Here is a 20236-nt window from a genome sequence, read left to right as displayed (position 1 = left end):
TAGATGTGCTTGTCATAGTAGGTAACGTTGATTTTAAAGGTTTCATGGAATGGAAATTCAAATGCCTAAATTCCCCTCCTTTTTCCAGGAGAAATTTCATATACATTCTATTAATTCCTCTTAATAGTCTGTTCTTATCATTTCTGAACACTACGTACAGTGTACAGTATGCGTATAAACTGTTACTGTTATCGTCAGGGTCTGACTCGTGATCAATCGATCAATTATTTCGATGATCTTGACCTTGCGCACATCCTTTCCACTGGATTGGCGTTCCCATTCCATTGATGCTGAACAAATATTCCCATTAAATCAGTCTTTTAGAATTTTATGTTATATATTTTTATTTATTTTATTCTAACTAGATATTTTTCATTACTACATATATATTATATGATTTATTACATATTACATCATATATATTCTCCGTATATTCTTCGTATATTATATGTATACGTTTCTGTTTATTTTCACTTGTATTTTTATTATTTTACTTTCATTTATTCTACATTTTATTATATACATTGTATTTTTATTTTATTATATACATGTGTAAAGAAAAATACATTTCTAGCAGTTTTTATTCGGTATTTTTAAAAGATGATAATTTGAGCAGCTTTTCAGTAATCTTTGAATTTCCTTGGAGAAACCACACAGATTTAATTTACTTAGGATTCTCTAAGGAAATCCAAGAATTATGCGTTACAAATCTTTGCAATGGGGATTTTATATAATTTCACATGATTTCTTTGTTTGTGGGCATGAAAGATGCAATTTTCTTCTTTTTTTTCCAGAATGTTTTTTGTGATTCTCGTATGCGCTATAATTCTAATTGCATTATTCTTCAAGAGCACGGAAAGCACTTTCAATTTGTGGTTTTGGTCGAAACTTGGACCAAATGAAGGCAAGTTTGACTCTCGTTTCTTTGTCTTCTCCTATTTTTCTTGACTATTTTGGTCATTTTGCAAAATTTGTGCATTGCGAGAGGAGAACAAAACATCGATCACGATTGTCTGTGATGAGGTGGTCGAAGACGCAGAGGTGATCTCTGCTTCTCTGCGCTCAACGCTATCGACTACAAAGCGGAATTCTAGAAATTCTATCGAGTTTAGACGCAGCTGCTAGGCCTTAATGTTATCCAAGCGGATCTTTTCGTTGTTAAGTGCAAATCTTTGCGCCATTTGCAATTCCCAGATTATCGATCTGTTCCGGTGGAGTGTTCGGAGCTCAACAAGCAGCTCATCATCGATCAACCCTCGAATAATTCATCATAGCCTACAGCTATGGAGTTGAAATTGGAGAAATGGGAAATTCTCTCGGCGAACTAGACTTTTATTTGTTTTTAAAAGAAATAAAATGCATTTAAGAATTCAGTTAGTTATCCTGAAAGTGAGCCGCACCATTCAAAAAAATATGAGTCGGCTATGAAGGATTTTGTTCTTCTAGGTTTCCATCACATCATATTACTTAATTTTTGAATCGAGAATTATGATCTCTTTTTTTTCTCTTTTATTATTTCTATATTAAATATATTCTCATATTTACAACACAACTTTGCGAACTAATTGAAACGATCCAAACCGAACACCGAGCAGTAATCGGGTGAGGTCCTTTTTTTAGTAGACTAGTGATAGATTAATCGGATTTGGTTTTTTATACCTCAACGGCAGAAACCCCATGCTATAATCGAGTCAAAACGATATGGAACTCGTAGCAGTTGCGCGAGCGAAGGGGACCTTTCCCAACATCACTCATCTCTGCAGATCGCGATGGTCCCGCCTCGATTCGAACCGCTAGCTCCACCGTTTCCAGTGCAGCTGCTTGCGCAGCCTCCACCAAATTTCATGTCATTCTGACCCCACTATAACTTATACGATCTTTACACAGTGCAGTGTTATCAGACTTCATTCCGGTCCGGTCCTGGGACAAAATATGCAGGAAATCATTCGCCGCAGACAGTGTCAGGAAAATGTTCCTTTCTGCATAGCTGCCACGATCCTATCGTACGAACCCGGAATTGTAGCTCGCAGAACTTTGGAGACGTTTTGGATTAACTTTAAAAGTCCAAAAATGAATAGAAAGGAAGAATGCATAGCCGTAACCAACGAGCTGGCTCTGTATCAAGAACTTTGAGGGTTTTGATCTACAGGGTCATATGCGGGTCGCATCCTAATTAGTGTTAGCGGAGCGATTGCACCACGGGGACATCCGCTAACATCACGGCAACGCGGCTACTGAGGTAAAGATTTGGGCTCTTTTGGTTTTGTTTCCGGGTGTAATATCTTAAGAGATGATGACTTGTTCTAGATGAGGCATATGAGTGGATATATTGCACATGTTCTTATAGTCGGGTCAAAACGACATGAAACACGGACATTTGCGCAAGCGGCTGCGCTTAAAGCGGAGCGGTGGAGCGTAACGGTTGGGATCGTGTAAGGATCCACGCCACCGCCACACACCTCTGCAGTTCGTCATGGTCCCACCTCGATTCCAACCGCTGTCTCCACCGCACCGCTTTCGAGCGCGGCCGCTTGCGCAACGGTCCGTGCTTCATGTTGTTTTGACCCAAATATACTTTCCAGGCTCTGACGAAGGCGAAAACGCCAAAACGTTAGCCGTAATAAAGTTTGTTAACAATCTCCCTGTCGCTGTTGCTTAAATTTGACTATCGATAAGCTGCAAAACATGCATTGTAATTCCCAAATAAATGGCCTTTGTCATTAAAAAAACAATGAGAAAGTCCAGGAGGAAGAAATCTTTTTCAGAAGGATATTTCCGCGGTAAAACCATATGGATTGTCGGTTGTAGTAGCGGTATTGGCGCTGAAATGGCTCTACGATTGGCACAACTTGAATGTCGTATAATTTTATCCGCTCGAAGAAAAGAGAAATTGGAAGAGTTAAAAGCGAAATGTGATGGTAAGCAGTAGACGTGTTTTCCAGGGATTTCCCCCAGATCTAATAGTTACGAGGATTTCAGAGAAGTTGTCAACAAGATCATCAGTGGTTTTACCTCTTGACGTCACCGATTTCAGCCAAGTTTCTGAATGTTGTAAAAAAGTGAAGACGTTGTTTGGTGGAAAAGTAAGTTTGGAAGATTTTAGAGTGCCAATGTTTGTGCTATCTGCTTGGGTGGATACAGTGCCTCCGTAAGCATTCGCAAAAATTCTCTGCTAGAAACACGCAGTTTGCGTTGCATTTCTCGCTCCAATTGAATGCGCGCAGCGGTTGCTTGAGTAAACATAAGTGCTGGCAGCCTGTTCATCAGCGAATAAGTAGAACCACTTCTTTTGCTGAAATAAAGTAGATATAATTATTCTGTGATTTAAGATTGATGTAATTATCCTGTGTAGCGGTCAATCTCAACGTGCTGAATGGATTTATGTGGATCACAAAGTTGATGAGGCCTGTTTTCGAGTTAACGCTTTGGGACCCACTGTACTCGCTAGGGAGTACATGAAAACTTTGGAACCCGACAAGAACGGTAAGCTTGCTGTAGAACTTTCAAGAAACGTCTATGTTAAATGCATTTAATGCAACTTATTTGACTTTATTTATAGGTGTTCTACCTTTCACTCATTTCGTCGTTGTGAGCAGTGTGGCTGGAGTTATAGGGGCTATACTATCGCCGTCATACACGGCCGCAAAGCACGCGTTAATGGTTAGTCGATTTCCCTGTTTAGTGTATTTATTTATTCGCTTTATGTGTCCCAAGTTGTGGAATTCTAAAGATGTCATGTTTGCTTGGATTGTCGCAACGTGTCCGCAGCAACTTGCGCTCTAGTCGCACCATAACTGAGCACGCGTCGCGGACGCCCATGTCAACATAAGTGGCGATACCCTTGAATTCATATGCTGTAGAACTTTCAAGAAAAGTCAATACAATACTAATCATCTTAATTATTTGTTTTTTTTTCTCAGAGTAACCTTCTTCTTTCAGGGATATTTCCGTGTCTTAGCCATGGAATACTCTTCGAAAGGTATTGAAGTATCTTTGGTGTGTCCCTCGTTGACATTCGCCCCAAATAATCTTCTCAACGCGTTTTCTGGTGATATTAACAAGGTGCGTTTATAGTTTGCGCTGCTGGCAACTTCTCATCTTAAATTTTTGAGCTGAATAAAAATCAGTTCTGTAATTGAATTGAAATACTGGGACAGAATAAGTTGAGCTCATTGACAACAGCGCGCTTTTTGCGCGTTTGGCGCTATTTTCGAATATTTTTATATAATACATTTGAACAAGGAAATAGTAAAAAAAAATAAAAAGCATATTAAATGTGAAAAATTTTTAAAAAATTGGGAAATAATGGAAAATAAGCGTTGATAACTGCACAGATGAGCTGCATCGTCCCACGCGACCAAAAAAAGCGCAGTTCACCGATCAGCCGTGCTGCAGTCAAGGATTAAATACACAAAAAATACAAAAAGAAAACTAGAGGGAAAATAAAATTAAGTTAAATTTAAATTAAAAATAAAACTAAAGATCTTAAAAGCGTTTCATCGTATATTTTTCAGCCAAACGGTGAAGTACTGGCGGAGGCTACACCAGCTCACATGTCACCAGCTCGTTGTGCACAGCTAATTCTGTTAGCCGCCTCGAATAGGATAGCCGAATGTTGGTTGAGCCAGAAAGCATCCTTGTTGATATTGTGCTACTGTAGCCTCTTGATGCCGGGTATCACCAACAGGTAAGACGTGTGCGTGATTTTTCTCATTATTCTGCTCTGTGGGACCTTAAAGTACCGCCGAAACTGGCGAAGGAGAATTTTCTTCAGTTACTTATTTATCTTTACTAGTCTTATTTTCATTTTATCAGTTTCTCTATCATTTGTTTGCTTCTACATTTTTTCTTTTTAATTCTTTCATTTCTTTTAATTGATTTTTTTCCTTTTTTTTCTTTTTTTCGAAAACTCTTTTTTTGATCTTTTTCCTCTCTTCTTGAGAAAGAGGGAAAGATGAGAAGTTCGGCAAAGGCGTCGTTCTTCTCTCCTTTTCGCGACTTTTCGTCACGGATGTCACGAAGTCTTTGCATGAATCATTTTTTCATCTTTTTCTCGAAAATTCCCATCAATGAGCCTTTACCAAGGTTTTTTCTGGAAAAAAAATTCAACTGGGTTTGATTATTAATAATAAATTAAAGAATAATCTAGTTTCTTTCTTTTTCTTTTTTCCTTCTTTTTTTATTTTCAATTTTTTCTTTGCTTTTCAAAACTTAGTCAAAGGTTTAATGTTTGCAGAATTGTAAGGTCCGGCGCCAAAAGGATCCTTTCATAGACTTCGATTTTTTGCAGGATAGTTCAGTCTATAGGAGTGGAACGGCTCAAAAATATCCGAACTGGCGGAGTGAACAAATAAATCGGAAAAAAAATCCGGTGATACGGAAGAGCTGTGGTCTCGTGTTCGAACCACAGCAACCAACTCTCCAAATATGCGTAATTTTTTCCTGAAATCTGCAAGATTTGCTTTAGTCGCCTCAAGCTTCTGCCTTAACATTTTTTTGCTATGATATTGTTATTGTAATAAATATCTAGCATAGATTCCTAGAGTTCCCAGAGCTTTTGCAATATTAATGCTTTCATTTATTTGAAGCCATCGAATAGTTTTTTTTTGTTGTTGTTGATTCCTCGTTAAATTGTTGCTAATAGTAAATTATAGCCATTGCAGATTGCTTTGCAGCAAATCGCTAGAAATTTCACCCATGCTTGTGACCCCTGAAATCTTCCGGGGCTTCTGTCTTTGCCCAAAATGTATCCCAAATTTAAAAAATGTGAGTCAGATTCTCTAATGATTTCCTAATCTATGAGCTTTGAATATTCTTTGAATAAATACTTTAGCAGAGTTCCCTGTCGAGTTTTGAGATTATTGTGACCTTATTGTGGCTTCTACGTAATCTGTCGTCTTAGAATATGTGTTACTTTTTGGCTCAGCACACACTTTTTATTCATTCTAATTAAATTAATCTAGACTAATCATATCTGATGGAGTTCAATACGTGTTGCTATTTTTAGGCGCCCGTACTTATGTTGAACCAGACGACCGCGACGCCTTCACTGTAACTTTAAATTGCGGCATCTCAACTGTCTATTGCAGTCTATAGGGCCCTGTTACCTTCCATGACGCATTCAGACATTTCCGAAAGTAGTTAGCGCTAGTTACCGATCGAATTAATTAGTGTAACCACGACAAGTGCCACACATTTCACGACAACATTATTCTTCGAGTGTTCATGCACTTTTCTTAAACACTGAATACCTATTCTTACGATCGATCGTCTGGTCAATTATTATGATTTACTTAATTACACCAGGACAATAGTGGTAATGAAAGGATGCTGGCAGGAGCGATTATTATCGGTGCGACTACTGAAAGATCAAAACAATCGAAGTCATCCTTCTCGTTGACAATGGTGAAGCGATTTGGGTGACTCGATGGTAGAAATCCTGGCGATATCACCTTCGGGAGAGTTTCGCTGTGATTTCAGCACAGATAAAGGTATGATAGGTGCAGGGGTAGCACCATCGGTAACAGATCCAACTGCGACTTCATGATCGATGGTTCGAAACCGCCCTTGTGAAAACCAAGCTTTTCATCCCTTTAGGGTCGATAAATTAGTCTTGGACTTGTCTGGGAGGATGAAAACTCTGACATGATACATCAGCTAGCCCCGGAGGTCATTATATCCGGTGATGGGTCAGGAAGCGTTCATAATACCTCAACAACCGCAGAATTCCAGTAAAACACATTGGTGTATCCTGAGCGGATTGATACACAGCTTTTATTCGTATGGTTGTGATGCTGTTGACTTAATAAAGCGTTTAATAAGTTTTCTGAAGATTTTATTGTCTTTTTTTAGCATTTACAGAAAAGAAAAAAAAGAAAATGAGAAAAAAAGTGATTTCTCAATTCCTTGGCAGTTCATCGTGAGGATATTTTTTAAAGCAAATCCACTGCTTCATTTTCCAAACCAACCACAGCATGGGCTTCCAAAACCACCGAAACCCATGCCGCCGAACATCTCGTACCCGAAACCGTAACCAAATCCACCGTATGGAAAACCACAGCCACACATTCCACCCTAAAATAAAAGAAAAAAAGGTTAAAGAGAGTTCCAGAAAAAGTGTGGGCGTGACGTATTTTCTTTGACACTCACAAGTAGCTGGGATCCGGTTGTTGTTATAAAGATGCAGAAAATTAGCAGAACAACGAGGGTGTTACTGAAATAAGCTTTCTTTGTTGAAATTAAAATAAATTAAATAAATTGTTAATTAATAAAATAAATTAAAAGAATTCTCGCATGCATTAAGTTCTGGAACTTACTGCAGCTATCTGTTAATAGCGCAGTTTTCCCTTTTAGGTGTATGTGAAAAATACGTGAAAAAGAAACATTTAGCAAGAAATGTCCAATAAGTTCTTAACAGAGTCACGAAAGAATTTTTGTAGATTATTACAAAATTCGAAAATTGAAAATTCTATTCATTTTGATCCTCATGCAAAAAAAAGTCATGAGAGAACCGCACATTTTGTAGGATAAATTAAATAAATAACAAATTCAATAATAAACTTGTAGGATAATTTAAATTAATATCGAAAGGGTTTAAGAATCGGAAAACACGCTTACACACAGATGGAGGCCATAATCCTGAACGAACCCAGGTGGTGGTGGCGCTGTTGTGTGCACGCCCGTTAAATACTCTTGAAAATTTGCGAAAGTTATTCGTATGCAACTTTTTTTAAAATATTAAATCAACATTTGATCTCTTCAAACTCTCCGTGTTGTGCTTAATATTTACATTCGAACGTGACTGGCGACAAAATAAAATTTCGGGTTTGCGGAGCTATTATTTGCAACGATTCGCATCAATTTTTAGAAACCGGTTCTTTGCGGTGGTACATGTTTAGAATCCAAATAAAATGGTGTAAATACGCGTAGATGCACGTAAGTGCGCATGTACAGTCGATACTGGTGGTACTAGCCGGCCCGACACGTTACGCCGCCACCCAGTGAGGATGCGCACAGTTACGATCGATGGGACAATAATCGATAGAGCGATATGGCCAATGGAGAGGGATTTCTGCTGCTTGCTATGATTATGAAGTGATCTTAAGCGTGAAGAATTCTTGCAGATGGACAAAATTTAATTTGAAACATCCCGCATAAAATAATTTGATAATATAACATCTGCTTTTAGAATTTCGTTTTGTTTAACACCTGTTCTGGAACGTTCGTTCGAAAACTTTCCTTAACCTTAGCCAATTACTTTCCTACCTTCGTTTTCTCCCCATTACTGTATCACATACCTTCATCGCCGTGGAACAATAAACAACTTCACAATTTTATTGTTTTTTTTTTTGAAAATAAAAAAATTGAAAAATTCAGACTTATGGATAGAATGTAGGGTAACGAATTGCGTAGCTGATCCTACGAGAAAATAGAACTACATCTCCAACAAATTATTTCATAGAAGAGGAAACATTTATTGTTTCGCTTACAATAAAAGAAACCATTTGAAAATTCTTCGTTTCTCCTGCTCTTGTTTTTTTTTGTATAATTTTTTTAGCAATCATTTAAGTTTCGGCTACAAATAGGTAATTTCTGTTGACATACGAGTGAATATGGAAAATCGTTGTAGTCGTCACTCGTGCACTTCTGCCGTCCTCAGTTTTATAAATAGAATCGTTTCCTTCAGAGATCTGGAAAAATGAAATAAATCTTTGCCTGCAACGAGTATTCACACGTTCTGTGCTGCTCTGTTAATTTGTTTCAGATTTTAAAGCATTATATTCACTTCGCATAGTAAGATCTGTTTCAAAATTTCTTATAGTCGATAGTTTTGAAATAATTGTCTAATAGAAGAAATAAAATAACTAAGCTGTACTAGCTGTAATAACTAAGCAATTCTAAATTGCGATCAATGGTCGAATGAGCTTAAGAACATGCTTAGGTGTATATTATATTCTATATATCATATTATATTATATATTCCTCCATTCGCTCTTTAGGTGCATCCAGAAATTGTACGGTTTTTCAGATTCGGAGTTATATCCAGAGTAGAAATGATTTGGTATTGAAGAAAATGACCTTTGTTATTCGCAAAATTTATTAAAGGCATCATCCCACGAATCTGAGGTGGTACGGATTTCAGGTGGAGTATTCGTATACGGGATAGTAGATTATGGAGAGAGGGGTGATTCCGTCCATTTCTTCCTAATTGCCGTAAAAAACGCTCCGGAAGATACGGCTTCGAGCGTTTCGGCGCGCTATTTTCTACTGGAAATTCGATTGGAGCGCGTCAGCCGTGTGCACCCGCCGCATCTTCCGGGCCGTTTTTCACGGCAATTAGGGGAAAATTGATGGAATCACACCCCTATCCATAATCTACTATCCCGTATAGGAATACTCCACCTAAAATCCGTACCACCTCAGATTCGTGGGGTGATGCCTTCAAAAATGTGACTCGAATATGTGACCCAATGAAGAAAACCAATGGTACCTCATGCAATTGCAATCATGCTTTTCTCTAATTCATCGTTACTTGATGAGAAGAATTTTCCAAGGTACTGTTGTTCACGATCACGATCTTCTTAGAAAAACAGCAATTATTGAGCTCCGGTTGCAAAAAAAAACGAAATCTTCCCGAAAAAAAGAAGTGAGTTAAATTCCTTAGAGGCAAGTTTAATAGTCCTATAAGTCCAGAGTTGCTCAGACGTTTAACTCTGAGTGTAGTCTGACCTAGGGAGGTAAATATTCTCTTAATAGGATTGATAAAATCTTAGAAACGCTGATCTGCAGATGGATATAATAATAATTAATTGTTCTGGTATGCTATGGTGGGCGGGGGGAGAAGGAAGGAGGAAGGAAAGAAAGATGGGCGAGAAGCTAAACTGAAGTTTCGATCCCTTGAACAGGTGGAAAAATACGGTAAACGAATAAATTTCCCCCCAAAAATTTTGATATTCCCAGAGTTGTGATTGGCTTTTCTGATGGAATCCTAGTGCACCCGTTATTACCGCGTATTGCCTCCTATTCCAACCTATCCAGTTTTTTCTTCTTACTTTCACAGTCTTATTTACGGGAAAAAAGTTTTTTTTTTCTTGTGGAACACATATTTTCAATGAATTACGTTTATTTCCTTCTAATTCCGACAACAATCTCGGTTTTACAGCCAAATTTCCCATTAGGAAATTTCCACAAATATCCTAGTACCTTGGTCCACTCAAACCCGCTTAGCATCTATCGAAAATTCATTCGTCGAATTTCTATGAATAAGCGAATGGTACGACCTTGATCGAAGCAAACATTTTGTCCATACGGATATTTGTGTTTATACTATGGATTCGTATCTGAATTTTTTTTGTTCAGACTTTTTGATATATTGCCAGCGATAGGATAACGATTATACACTTTTATTCAGATTTACTGAGTTACAAAACATAGGAAATCGCAATCAGAAGAAATTGCCCAGAGCAGTGTCAGGAAATTCCTCCTGAGAAGAAAAAAGAAAGAAATATTTCTTACACTTTTTTCACAAGTTTGATTTTGGAAGTTTTCTTCTCCACATGTATGTTAACGAGCAGTCACAGTAAATTTTCTTTTCCCTCAAACTCCACTTCCTCGCAGAAAAATTTCTACCGCTCTTCTCCGATTAAAGAAACTTGTATAGCCAAATGAACCACAAATCAAAAATCGTCGAACAGAACATAAATTCTTTAGAATTTTTAGTAAGGAGAGAAATAATAAAGTAATCATAAGAAAATTAATTTAAAAAAATTAATTTTCCGTTGATTTTTTTTTTCATTGATTCTATAAATTAAACGGAAAATGTACTGTTGAATCTTAGTGAACAGTGAAAAAAAGCGAAAGTTTCCAAGTGGAGCCAAAACACTTGAAAGTTTAGTGAAATTCTCCAACCTTTGAGCAACTTTCGGGGTTTTTTCTTTCCCAAATTTTCGGTGAATTCAAATTCTATAATTACTTAATCTGAATGATCAGTTTTTTTTTTCCAAAATACGTCTGTCGTCTGTCGTCAACCGAAGAAATTTTATCCAACCCTTTTTTCACAGATTCGCAAATGTGGGGCTGATTAAAAATTCTGAAAGCAAGGACGGTTCTTCAGTTGTTTCATGGTGGTCAAACTGTGTTGTCCACATTTTCGTTTACGAATTTTTTTTAAAGAAAATTCTTAAACCATAATAAAACTGTAAAGAAGAAAGTAAAACTGTAATAAAACTGTAAAGTAAGCCTCAGTCATAAGATTTCGCCATGGATTATTCCGCGATCATCTCGCTTAGTCAGTGGATTCAAAAGAAAATTTTGGAAAAAAAGAAAGAAACTATTGGAATAAAAAGCAAACGGGAAAAGCCATGCATCGTAGTCGAACATTCGACAGCTTCACCGCTAGTTTTCTGATTTTAACGAAAGCATTCTGAAATGTCTCACCGTTTCTTTCGGACCCATTGGTTTTCACCAGTTTCTGAAAAAATTTCCTGCCCTCTCAAAAATCGAGATATTTTTCTACACATGTTAATTGCAGGGGTACAAAATGAGAACAATTTTTGTGTTGCTGCTGCTTTGCGTGCTCTTTTGCTACTGTGAAGTGAACAATTCGAAAAAGAGCCAACCATGGGAGAGATGTCTTGCTCCCACACATAAGGATGGACCACAATGCAAGGCTTACATTATAAGGTATCGTCATTGTGAAGTAAAACGATTTAAAAAAAAGAGAGCACGAGTATGTACCTTAAAACTACCTTAAAATTATAAATAAAAATAGATAGCAATATATAAAAAAGTAACAAAATAATATAAATAATAAATAATAAACAATAAATTATTTATAATAAATTATAAGTAAAAATAAATAATAATATGTAAAATAAATAAATAATAATACAAATTATTACCTCAAAAATTATCTTGAAAATTTTGCACTTTGCCTAATTTTAGGTACACCTACAACAGGCATAGCAGAAGATGTGAGCCGTTTGTTTACGGAGGATGCAATCCGTCTAGAAACAACTTCAAGCGGCTGGAAAGATGCCAACAAATATGCGAAGGAATCAAATATCCAAAAGCATAATTTTCCGTTTTTTTTTTCCACTCTGGGTTGCTTATTCTAGAATAAATATGGGTTTTCTCTGAAACTCCTGTCTATTACACACAGTGATCATAAAAAAAAATCTGCTAAATTCCTAACTATTTCAGCAATTTTTAGAAGAAAAGTGACAGATTGTGATTGGTTAGTTGTGGTGCTTGGTTCTCAGTATAAAGAATAAAAAATAAAACATGGAGCGATGATAGAGTTGTTCGGAATTCGATTTGATTTGTTCGATCACTTTCTGTTCAGAATCTTTTGAGGTTTGTGAGTCCATAGATGTAAACAGAAGCTAGTCAAAATAAAAAAATAACCTTCTAACAACTTCGTGTATATCAAAAAATTCATCAAAAAACAATGCGACAGTTCGAATAATCTCATAATTAATATTAATTAATTTATTATTTTATTGTTAATTAATTAATTTATTTGTTTACGTTTGATTAAAATGGTCATTGTGCAAGTGAGAGACGTCAATTTGGTCGACGAACGAAAAAATTACTAGGTGCTTTTAGTAAACTCAGAGTCAAAAATGAAAAGTCAACGTAAAAGTTACTGGCGTATCAATCCACTTGGAATGAACACAAATCAGTGTTTTTCAGATCTTCTCAGACATTTCTGGTACCAATTCATCGGAGATCGATGGGATGAAAGGGTTGGTTTGCACTAGGGTGGTTTCGAACCATCGACCATGTGGGCTATCAACGGACCTCAGAGACCGATTGCGCCACTTCCGCACCAGTACCACAAATGTGCTCCCGTCAAAACGTCGTCCAGGAATAACAGGAATAACGCTCACACTTCACAAGAATAACGTTCAAAGAAGTAGACATAAACTCACGCTTATTACATCATAGAACAGCTTTGTGATATAACATTTGAGAAAATAAAGGGTTGTTATGAATACTTTGATAGTATTGCCCATGTTCGACTGTCTTGGAATCTCGGCATGTTGAAACGTAGTTTTCAGTCCGAGATCACAGCACGCAGAACACTAGAGGTTTTTTGGATAACCGCCAAAAGTCCAAAAATGAACAAGAAGGATGAGTGCATTGCTACCACAAACGAGTTATTCCCATATCAAGACCTATGCGGGTTTTGATCTACAGGGCGGGCCGTGAGGTCCCTATATAAAACCCTTGTGACTCGTAGTTGTGGTACGTGATGGTCTGTTGCGGTACCAAGTCTAGCGAATCAGGTAAGCACTTGCGAATGTGTTGCTGTTTGAGTTTGCCTACCGTTTGGATGCTTTCTGTAAGGTGATGAGGCGCTTGAGGGGATAAGTCACTAATGGCTTTGAGTTTTCCAGGCTCTGACGAAGGTGATAACGCCGAAACGTTGGCCGTTGTTTAATAAAGACGATCAATACCAATCATGTCTACAGCTCAAGAAAATCAATTTAAAACTTTGATAATATTCAAAGTCTGTTCACGCCTGGGCAACCGTTCAGTGAGCGAATCTCAAGTTTAGTTTTTTATCGAATGTGGATATCATTCGATACAAAATTAACGTAGTATATTTGTAGTTTAGTAACGTGATACACCAAAAATTTCAGACGTCCTTAGAACACATTAGATCTACATGGAACACTTGCATGAACATGGAACGATTCTAAAAGTAAGCGAACCCAGTTCTAAAGGGTAAAGGATAATGTGCGTCGCGCAGAAACTAGCCGATGTATCAAATCAGTGTCTTTAATTTATTGGTCCTGACCTAAAGAGATCAACGGTTTGGTCGGCATCAGGGCAGTTTTGAACCATCGATTGTCGTACACTCATAGTCGAACCTCTTTCCGACTACACTTCCCCGAAGTTATTAGGTCTGAAGTTTATTATGCAGAGGAATGAAGAAAAATATCGCTTTGTGAAATTTGGTGTACCTAATCTTTATTCCATCTTTAAAATATTAGAAAACTTAGAAAATTAATCTTTGGAACACTGAGTACCTTGGAAGTAACAATTGGAATCACCTTTGTGCTGGGTCCCACTTATGTATTATTGATTAAAATTATGATTATGGCGGCGGCGTCCTTGTATTACGTACCCGACATGTTGCTTATCTGACTGCCGTCTAACATACACCGTACCAGGATACTATACAGTTCTTTCGGATAAGATGGTGTGCCCAGAACTAAAATATATGACGAAAACGATCGGTGTTATTCGCTAGACATTTGAGGATTTTATTCGCTATTTGACGCAAAGAATTTTCAAAAGTATGTCTTTTCCTTATCCAAGGAGAAGATCACTAAAGAAATCTTTTTTACATTTCGCATAAAATTTGCGTAATGTGAATGTTAAAAAGAAAAGTAAGAGAATTAAGGTCAGATAAAGTCACTGGCGTATCAATCCACTCGGGATGCGCCAACGCGTTCTACTGGAATTCGTAATCGTTGAGGTTTTGGAACGCGTGTTGGCCTATACAATGACTTGCGGGGGTCAACCGATGACCAAGTCATTGTTTCGATCCTCTCAAACAAATCTGGTACCAATTTATCGATCCCGGAGGGATGAAAGGCTTGGTCTGCACTAGGGCAGTTTCGAACCATCGACCATGTGGGCTACAACGGACCTCTGAGACCGACTGCGCCACACCCGCCTCCTAAGAGAATTGTTGTTTACAATTAAAGTTTATATCCATCGTCTACCAGGGATTGATTAGTTCGGATATTTTTCTACTCTACATTGTTTTTGCAGATTTCATCGCTATCATTATCTCTGTGGATCAGATTTGTTGAGTTACAAAACATGGTCGCAGTCAGAGAAACCTGCCTAGAACAGTATCAGAAAACGTATTCTAGGAAGAAAAAAACAAATATTTTTGCCACCTATTTTTGCATGAGGAAGCTTTTTTTTCTAATATTGGGATGAGGTAGCTTTTTTTTCTATAATATGTGCCTTGACGAGCATTACCCAGAGTGTAAGTGTATTTTCTTTCCCCCAAGCTCCACCTACTCTCAAAAAAAAAGAAACCGTTACTTGTTCGTTCGAGAAGGGCCGTAAAGTCGATTTAAGCAGTCGAATTTCGCCAAACAAAATAAATTATTGAGTTCGCAAGTTCTAGAGTTGAGGTTTTTTAAAATGAAAAGAAACCATTTGCAGACGTTCTTGTCGGTTCAATAAATTAATGTAGAAATGTAATATTGGATCTTAATGAACAAAAGTAAAGTAAAGTAGTGAAAATTTTCAGTGACAGTGAATTTCTCTATCATTTTATCAGCTTTCGAAAATTTTCTCAAATATGAAGCAAGCAAGTGTAGCGCAGTCGGTATGATGTTCGGCTGTGACTACAGGATCGGTCAAAAATTCGAAAGTGCCTAGTGCCGGCTACGCCCTTCTTCCCTACTTCCCTTGCGGTTAGAGGTTCCGCTTCCTGCATGATCGATCGGAGGTTCGAATCCACCCTAGTGCTCATCAAGCCCGTCATCCCTCCGGAGTCGATAAATTGACTCCAAACTTGTCTGGAAGGATAAAAACACTGACTTGACACTTTAAAACATCCGCAGGCCTACACAAATCATTGTGAGACTACACTCACGTTCATAAACGTCAAAGGAACTCTGAATCGAACTCAAACGTGTAGGCTCACCCCAATAAGTATTGATCAACGCTGTACATTTTATCCTTCATCCTTTAACTTTTAGAAAGTTCATAAACTTTAACATCGTTGCGATCAAGAAAATAAAAGCTCAGTCATAGGGTCTCGCAATGGCTTAGTTTCCGATTATCTCGCTTAGTCAGTGGATTCAAAAGAAAAATTCGAGAAAGAAGGCGCGAAATTTTCTGTTTAAAAGGCCAGCGCGGGGCAACTATCCGTCCATCAATTCAGCTTCACCGCTAGTTTTCTGCTTTTAACGAAAATATTGTGAAGTGCCTCGTCGTTTCTTCAAAGGGAGCATACCACGAGTCTGAGGTGTTACGGATTTCAGCTGGGGTATCCGTATACGGGTCGTAGATTATGGAGACCGGGGTAGTTCCGCTCATCTCTCCCTGAATCACTGCAAGCAGCCGGCCCCTGAATGCCGTTTTGCACGATGCCTTCTTTTGCAGCGCGCCACCCTTGCACGCGTAGCGTCCCTTACTGCCTATCGGGGCAGTCCGAATTGATTTTCGACGAATCGCAGGACGGAGGCGGCGCAAGGGGTGGAGCAAGGGTTGCAATGGATGGCGTCGTACAAAATTGCATTCCGGAGGCGGCCGTTTGCAGTGATGCAGGGAGAGATGAGCGAAGCTACCCCCGTCTCCATAATCTACGACCCCGTGCATAGATACTCCACCTGAAATCCGCACCACCAGGTTCGTGGTATGCTGCCTTTAAGAGAGGCATTGTAGAGATGGTATGTTTTCAAAATTCTATTTAAATATGTTTTAATTCAACTCGAGGACAAATCGACAAGGCAAAAGTTTCTAACAATTTCTTCTATTCTCTTAAAAATCATAATATTTATTACACACGTTAATTATAGGGGTGCAAAATGAGATTCTTTGTTTTGCTGCTGCTTTGCGTGCTGTTTTGCTACTGTGAGGTGAACAACTCCAAAAAATGGGATCTACTACCGAAAAGATGTTACGCTCCAACACATCTGAAGGGACCACAATGCAAGGCGCACTTTATAAGGTATGGTCATTGTCAAATAAGAGAGTAGAACAATGCACGAGAACATGTACGTCCAATATTTTGTGCTTGAAAAAAATTTCAGGTACACCTACAACCGACGTACCAAAAGATGTGAAGAGTTTGTTTATGGAGGATGTAACCCTTCTTCGAACAACTTCAAGACACTCCAAAGATGTCGAAGAACATGCGAAAGACACAAATATTACTCAACAGCATGATTTTTGGGCATGGATTTTTCCGCTTTGGGTTGCTTCTTCCAGAATAAATATGGGTTCACTCGGAAACTCCAGCCCATTGCACACTGGTCATCAAAAATTCTGCTCACTCAGCGGTGGAGCCATTACAGTAACCTTGAGGGGAAAAAAAGATGAATATCCGAATGGTTTAAATCACCTGAGTTGTCTGATATGGGTTCGAAGTTGCTCAGCACGTGCGTATTCCTTTTCAAACACAAAGATCATAATGAGAAATACTGTAGCGTCAAATGCTGTGGCGTGTATTGGGTTCACCGCATAACACGCTTCTTTGCTGCAACAGCGGTTGTCCATAGATTCCTTATTCGACATCTTCCACATCCGACTGTTAGCCCGCCTTCCAATTGTCAATCCAAACTGCATTCTGGATTCAACATTCTCAATGACTTGAAGAAGAACTGAATAATTCGAAGCCAACATGACACGTTTCTCTTCGTAACGCATATATTTATTTGTTTTTTGTTGTGTCGTCGAGAAGGGCCGTATCTCGGAACATGACGATCTACACTGTTATATATTTAACTATTAAACGTCAAATAAACAAATGAAAAATAAAAATAAATAAATAAATTAACTACTAGAATTAACACGGGTCGATGTAGTGTAGCGGCTAGAGGTTCCGCTTCCTGCACGATCGATCGGAGGTTCGAATCCGCCCTAAAGCTCCGTCAATCCAAGCCTGTCATCCCTCCGGGGTCGATAAATTGGTACTAGACTTGTCTGGGAGGGTAAAAACACTGACTATAGACACATCGGCTGGCCCCCGCAAGTCATTGTATAAGCCAGTTACACGTTCGCGAACCTCAAACGATTCTGAATTGAAGTGAACGTGGGGGCGCATCGCAAGCGGATTGATTAATGCCAGGAACTTTATCCTTTAGAATTAACACTATTTAACGATGACCTTCTTTGTCAGGTCATATAGCAAGGAGGCGGCCTTCATCTGTGATCAAATTAGTATGCTTTCTCGATTACTTTTGATAAACGTTATCCACTGGATCACTCATAATTTCTATCGGGTTAGAAACCCTCATAACGGAGGTCATAAAGCTCGGATGCACTGTTGACATACGAGTGAATAAGGACAATCGTTGCTAGTTATAGATCTGCCGTCGTCAGTTACGTAGCCAGGGTCGCTTCCTTTCTGAACAGACCAGGTGGAAATGAAAACAATCATCGCAAGGAGTATTCGCAAGTTGTATGCCGCTCTAATAATCCTAAGACAACAGCGTTCTAGGTACGCTAGGTTCTAGGTAGGTACCGGCTTCATTTCATCACCTCTTGCATTGTGACCACGTTTTTAAATGCAGCATACAACGAATCGGACATGGTATCGGTTCCCCCGGAGAAGCTAGAGAGGGAGGTGTAGATTGCGAGATTAGCGGTGGCTCCGCCCATTTTTCCCTAATCGCCGTAAAAAACGGCATGGAACCGGTGTTTGTTCCTACGAGGCACGTTAGAACGCGTCACCTTGTACGCGCTCCATTCCCCTCAGCTGCCTGTTCAATGGTTTCACTTGAATAGGCAGTCGAGAAGTACTCACTGGTTTTTTGTCGTTACGGAGTTGGATGCAGCGCGTCCACAAGGGTGCCTATCACAACTGAAATCGTCGTGAAAGACGGCGTCTTCCACGCTTTTTTTTACTACTTCCTCGCGAATACTCCTTGCTATGATTGTTTTCATTTCCATTCATCTTCCACGTTTTCTACCACGATTAGGGGGAGGAGAGCAGGACCATCTCTATCCACAATCTACAACCCCATGTCTAGCATTGAACTTTCAAAACATACCATCTCTACGATGGCTGACCGCTCTCTTTAAAGCAGCATACTAGGAATCTGAGGTGGTACGGATTTCAGGTGGAGTATCCGTATACGAGGTCGCAGATTATGGAGACCGGGGTGATTCCGCTCATTTCTCCCTGCATCACTGCAAACAGCCGCCTCCAGAATGCTGCTTCGTACGATGCCATCCATTGCAACGCTCCACCCCTTGCGCCGCCTCCGCCCTGCAATTCGTCGAAAATCAACTCGGACTGCCCCGATAGGCAGCAAGGGACGCTACGCGTGCAAGGGTGGTCCGATGCAATAGAAGGCATCGTAAAAAACAGCATTCAGGGGCCAGCTGCTTGCAGTGATTCAGGGAGAGATGTGCGGAACCAGCCCGGTCTCCATAATCTACGATCTCGTAAACGAATACTCCACCGGAAATCCGTACCACCTCAGATTCGTGGAGTGATGCCTTTAAGAAACTGGTTAGGTATACATTCTTCCATATAGAGGTCAATAGATGTTGTCAGTTTTTATGGATTAGATGGTATACCCAGAACTGGAATATATGACAGAAATGCTCGCTGGAAGGTTATTTGCAAGACACTTGAAGTTTTTATTCGCTACTTGATGAAAAGAATTTTCGAAGATACATGTATTCCTTATCCAAAGGAGAAGGTAGAAAAAGTTATTTCTATAAGGACTATAGAAATAACTTTTTCTACCTTCTCATATAAAATTCGAGGGATTGTGAATGTCACAAAGAAAGTAAGAGAATCTATGTTTAGAACCAAAATTTGTCCTCATCGTCTACCGGGTGGAGATTCGTCGAACTTCAATGAATAAGAATGGTACTGCTTTGACCGAAGCAAACACTTTGCCCGTGCGGTTTTGGTGATATTTTTTTGCTTCTGCTTACATTGGTAATGATGCGATAACGATCATGTGTGCTTTATGAGAAGCACCATTCTTTTGGTCATATTTGCTGATGCACAAAGCATGGCGCATGGGAATTCGTGGAAAAATTCTATCTAGAATAGTATCAGAAAATTCCTTCTGGGAAAGAAAAAGAGGTATTTTTGACACCTTTTTTGCATGGAATTTCCAAGATTTTTTCTAACATATTCGTTAACAAGCAGCAGCCACGATGAATGGTTTTCTCCTTCAATGCTCCAGTTCCGAGAAAAAAAAAACTTTTTAGCCTTCACCTGTTGGTTCAAGAAAGTTGATTGGAGCAGTCAAACTTTGTCGAAGAAAATATATGCATAATTTTCCAGGATTTTTACAACGAAAACTTAACGTTACAGACGTTTTCATCAGTTCTATAAAGTAACGGGGAAATACATATAATGCAGGATCTCAGTGAACAATATAAACTGATGAGAATTTCCAATGATGGTCAATTTCTCCTACCTCCTCTCAACTTTCGGAATTTTTCTCAAATGTGTGGTGGGTGTAGCGCAGTTAGCAAGAGGTCGCACCATCGATAGTTCGAAACCAACCTA

General features: G+C 38.8%; 2 protein-coding genes across 2 annotated transcripts; both read left to right on the top strand.

Moving 5' to 3' along the window:
• Window positions 1-795: 795 nt before the first annotated feature.
• On the top strand, window positions 796-5354 carry RB195_016032 (uncharacterized protein; the record flags this gene model as incomplete). The annotated part of the gene is made up of 8 exons (XM_013436233.2): window positions 796-904; window positions 2766-2918; window positions 2980-3083; window positions 3330-3483; window positions 3560-3660; window positions 3940-4062; window positions 4515-4687; window positions 5291-5354. 8 exons carry the CDS (start codon window positions 796-798, stop codon window positions 5352-5354), a joined length of 981 nt encoding a protein of 326 aa, XP_013291687.2.
• Window positions 5355-11539: 6185 nt separating this feature from the next.
• RB195_016031 (uncharacterized protein) lies at window positions 11540-12076 on the top strand (the record flags this gene model as incomplete). The annotated part of the gene is made up of 2 exons (XM_064207005.1): window positions 11540-11682; window positions 11944-12076. The coding sequence occupies 2 exons, from the start codon at window positions 11540-11542 to the stop codon at window positions 12074-12076; spliced, it is 276 nt and encodes a 91-aa protein (XP_064062886.1).
• Window positions 12077-20236: the final 8160 nt, after the last annotated feature.

The sequence above is a fragment of the Necator americanus genome, chromosome V (assembly GCF_031761385.1).
Source record: "Necator americanus strain Aroian chromosome V, whole genome shotgun sequence".
NCBI classification, from domain to species: Eukaryota; Metazoa; Nematoda; class Chromadorea; order Rhabditida; family Ancylostomatidae; genus Necator; species Necator americanus.
Note: the sequence above shows the minus strand (reverse complement) of the source record. Positions and strands in the feature narration are given on the sequence as shown.